General features: G+C 41.8%; 1 protein-coding gene across 1 annotated transcript; it reads left to right on the top strand.

The window, feature by feature from the left end:
* The first annotated feature begins 1,762 nt into the window (after positions 1–1,762).
* Positions 1,763–3,259, top strand: LOC119821260 (germ cell-less protein-like 2). The gene has a single exon (XM_038340194.1). The coding sequence runs from the start codon at positions 1,763–1,765 to the stop codon at positions 3,257–3,259; it is 1,497 nt and encodes a 498-aa protein (XP_038196122.1).
* Positions 3,260–4,126: the final 867 nt, after the last annotated feature.

The following is a 4,126-nucleotide window of genomic DNA, read 5'->3' as shown; positions in this document are numbered from 1 at the left end:
TGGGCAGCTGAGGAGAGGGAGCCGGAAAAGGCCAGATCCTATAGCCATACTGATGAATTTCTTGCATATTACCATAGAACCTTCACCTGTTGATGGATGGAGATAGAGACAGAGACCCACATTGGAACACCGGACTGAACTCCCAAGATTCTGATGAGGAGCAGAAGGATGGAGAACATGAGCAAGAAAGTCAGGACCGTGAGGGGTGCGTTCACCCACTGAGACGGTGGGACAGAACTAACGGGAGATCACCAAGACCAGTTGGAATGGAACTGACGGAACATGCAATCAAACCGGACTCTGAATGTGGCTGACGGTGGAGGCTGACTGAGAAGCCAAGGACAATAGCGATAGGCTTTGATTCTACGGCATGGACGGGCTCTGTGTGAGCCTTGTCAGTTTGGTGGCTCACCTTCCTGGACCTTGGGGGAGTTGGGAGGACCTTGGACTTAACATAGTGTAGGGAACCCTGATGGCTCTATGGCCTGGAGAGGGAGGGAGTGGGGGTATGGGTGGAGGGGAGGGGAGGGAAGGGGGAGGAGATGGAAATTTTTAATAAAAAATGAGAAAAAAATATTTAGTTATAGAAAATAAGTTCAGTGTTACTACTAAAATTCAGCAAGGAAACATGACAGATATTTGTCTGAAACATAAAAACAAATAATTAAAAATTTGCTTGGTTTTGAAAGAATTGCAGTTTATTTAAAAGAGTCCCATAATCACTTAATAGGCAAATGCATACATATATACATTAATAAAATAACTAGTTTATAAGGAACCTTAAGTAAACAAAATGTTTTAAATCTACATAGACAAAGCAAAGCATACACAGAAATTTTGGGCATATGTATATATACTATTGCATACATGAAACTAATACTCTTCTTTTTTTATGTTTGTTTGTTTATTATATATACAATATTCTGTCTGTGTGTATGCCTGAGGGCCAGAAGAGGGCACCAGACCTCATTGCAGATGGTTGTAAGCCACCATGTGGTTGCTGGGAATTGAACTCAGGACCTTTGGAAGAGCAGGCAGTGCTCTTAACCGCTGAGCCATCTCTCCAGCCCCCATACTCTTATTTTAAAATAATCCAAAAAGACTAATAAAATAAACAATAACAGTGGATACCATTTGAATTGCTAAGAGCTGTTGGTAAATATTACATTCAATACTACTGACAGGGAGTGATCTATCGCACCCCAGGGGTGGAAGTTGGAATATGTACAAACTTTAACACTCATCATGATAGCTTTGACTTGGTTATTATCTTTATGAAAAATAAGATTCTACTTAAAAGACTGAGGCAGGTGGTTTTGACTATTTGAGTGAGGTCATCTTCAGCACCATAGTGTTACCCCTTTAGAAACCATGGAGGGAAAGGAGAGGGCAGAGGAAAGGAGAAGGAGAATGGGGAAAGGAAAAGAAGAAAGGAAAGAAAGAAGGAAATTAGGTAGAAGGGAAAGGAGGGGAGGAGGGAAGGAGAGAGGAAGGAGCAGGAGGTAAAGGGAAGAAGGGAAGATGCTAGATTACACTTCAATAGTTTTAAAGGGGCCTGTGGCCAGAGGGCGGGGCCCCTGCTCCAGAAGGGCAGTAGTAGACAATGACTAATGACTGAATGGCTGTCTTCTCTGTGACGTTTGAGGCTGAGCTAGAGAAATCCAGCTAGCCTAGGCAGTACTGGCTGACACAGACCATACAGCAATGCCATGAGAGAGAAGCTTCTGCGAGTCTCTTTGAGAGGAGTTGGGTAATTTCATCAATGGGGCTTCTAAACAGCCACAGCAGCTTGAGATGCAGTGATTCCAGCTTGGCAGAACCAATGCAGCCAGAAGACAACGCAGGTACCAGTTACATCTCTGGCAGTCGCAAGCGCAAATGGGGCATTTGGGACTGTGTGGCTTTAACCCCTAACATCCACGGATCTCGGAACCAGGCAGTCAACCTACAGCAACTTTTTGGCATCATCTACAGGAAAAAACCGAAGCTATCATCTAAGTATGCTTACCAAACTTTATTTTTGGATGGAAAGGATAGCGATATTAGAATCCGGGCACTTGAAGTAGAATGGCCTCTACACAAAGCATTTTTATGTCAGTCAGGGTTCTTTGCTAAGATGCTAAAAGGTACTTGGAAAGAATCCCACAGTAATGTTGTCGACCTGGAAATTAAGAACGAGGATATAGATGTCGGCTCCTTGCACTATGTGTTTGGGTCATTGTACAGGGACGAGGACTTGCCAATCATACCCCGTCGAGTTCCTCACGTTTTGGCAGCAGCATGCCTGCTTCAGGTGGAGCATGTCATCCAGCAATGTAAAGAGACCATGAACAACAGCATCACTAGGGAAACCGTGTGCTCATACTACACAGCAGCAGAAACATATGGACTGAAATCTGTAAAGACACGCTGCTTTGACTGGCTTCTCTGCAACTTGATGACTCACCCAAGAGTTGAACTTTACAGGGAAATTGATACAAAGCTCATGTATCTTCTTATCTCTTCACCTGATTTATTAGTTATGCAAAAGGAAATGGACATCTACACCACCCTGAAGGAGTGGATATTCCTTTGTCATAATCCTTCCTGGAAAGGCTCAGTGAAGCAGATTTTAACTAGTGCCAACAGCTGGCTTTCCAAGCACATGAAATGCATTGATAGCATCAGTTTTCTTGAAAGTGAAGAAGGACTAATATATCAGCCGCTTTTTAAAAAACTGAGATTTCAACATATCATCTGTGATCTGAGTGACACAGCTACTCTTGAACGAGATCGTCTAATACCTTTAGAATGGTTGACACCCATTTATAAACAGCAATGGCTGGCTTTACTTCAAGAACAAGAGCACAGGGAAATAGGGCCACGAATCATCAGTGAAGAACTCGAAGAATGCGGCATGAGATGTGGCACAATGATTAGCAGAGATGGTAAATACTCCTGGAAGTGGTCAGCTTTTAGGTTTAGTTTCCCTATACACATCACCTTCACCAACCGTTACATTATTTTCAGGCAGTGTCGTCAGCAATGTAATGGTTGTTGTTTAAAACATATACGAAACGTAGTGTTCAAAATAACTTTGGTGTGTTTTGATTCCAACGGGAAAGTAACGTTCAGTAAAACAACGGGCCGCAAAGTCGTTACCTTTGAACATAAGGAGGAACAAATTGTAATGAAGTTAGATGGTATAGCTTTAAGCTTCCCTTTATATATATTCTTCAGTTTCCTGTTTTTATCATCAGGAAATGTGGAACACGTGTGATCTTGTCAATTAGTAGACCATAGGAACAGCTTACAAACATCGAATGATTCGTTAACTTGAAAGCTCTGCTATGAATGCAGTTAAGATGACCGACAACAAAATGAAAATTCTTAGGAGTCTAGCACCACCACAGATGACTCAGTTCCATCTTCGCTTCATTTTAATGCAGTTCCGAAAAAAAAATTACACAGCCAACAAAGGATTTGTCAAAACAAATCAGAAGAAACTGGTCTTTTGATTTTTACTTAACCATCAACGGTCAAGCTTCGAATGGCAATAAGAGATGTATTTGCAAGGAAAAGCAGTTAAATGAACTTGTTGAGTAGATTTGACGACAGCCAAGCTTGTGACAGAATAAAAAAAAATCTCTTCATGGCTGAAATAAAAAGAATAGCTTTCATTGGTCAGAAACATGTTCCTAGGCTAAATAATAAGGATAGAGCCATTGCCATGGTAACATAAGGGTCCAATGTTATAGAGGTGAGACTGGTCAGATGGCAAGGGATACAGCAAGATAAACTTTGAGACATACGTCTTGACTTAACAGACTGGCAAACAAAGAATAGGGATGCTTTAGGATTAATGTGAGGTTAGCTTGGGGCAGCACATTCCTGTCTGCTGGCCAAGTGAACCCAGGATGCTCTTATTCTGTATCTCTCTGAGAGGTATGGTTCACCAACTTTACACATGCTGTAATTCTTTTCCTTGGATGTCTGTGGCTGTCTCAAATGAGGTCCCTTAGCCTGAATACTAACACTGACCAACTGTCTGCCAAGGAAGATAATTACAGGGGGGAAGACTTCTAAATTTATTCAAGGATCTGTGTGAGAGAACAAGGGTATTGAGTTGATTATTTTCTTGTCAAAA

This window comes from Arvicola amphibius, chromosome 8 (genome assembly GCF_903992535.2).
Source record: "Arvicola amphibius chromosome 8, mArvAmp1.2, whole genome shotgun sequence".
Classification (NCBI taxonomy): Eukaryota; Metazoa; Chordata; class Mammalia; order Rodentia; family Cricetidae; genus Arvicola; species Arvicola amphibius.
This window is presented reverse-complemented; position numbering and strand designations above follow the sequence as displayed.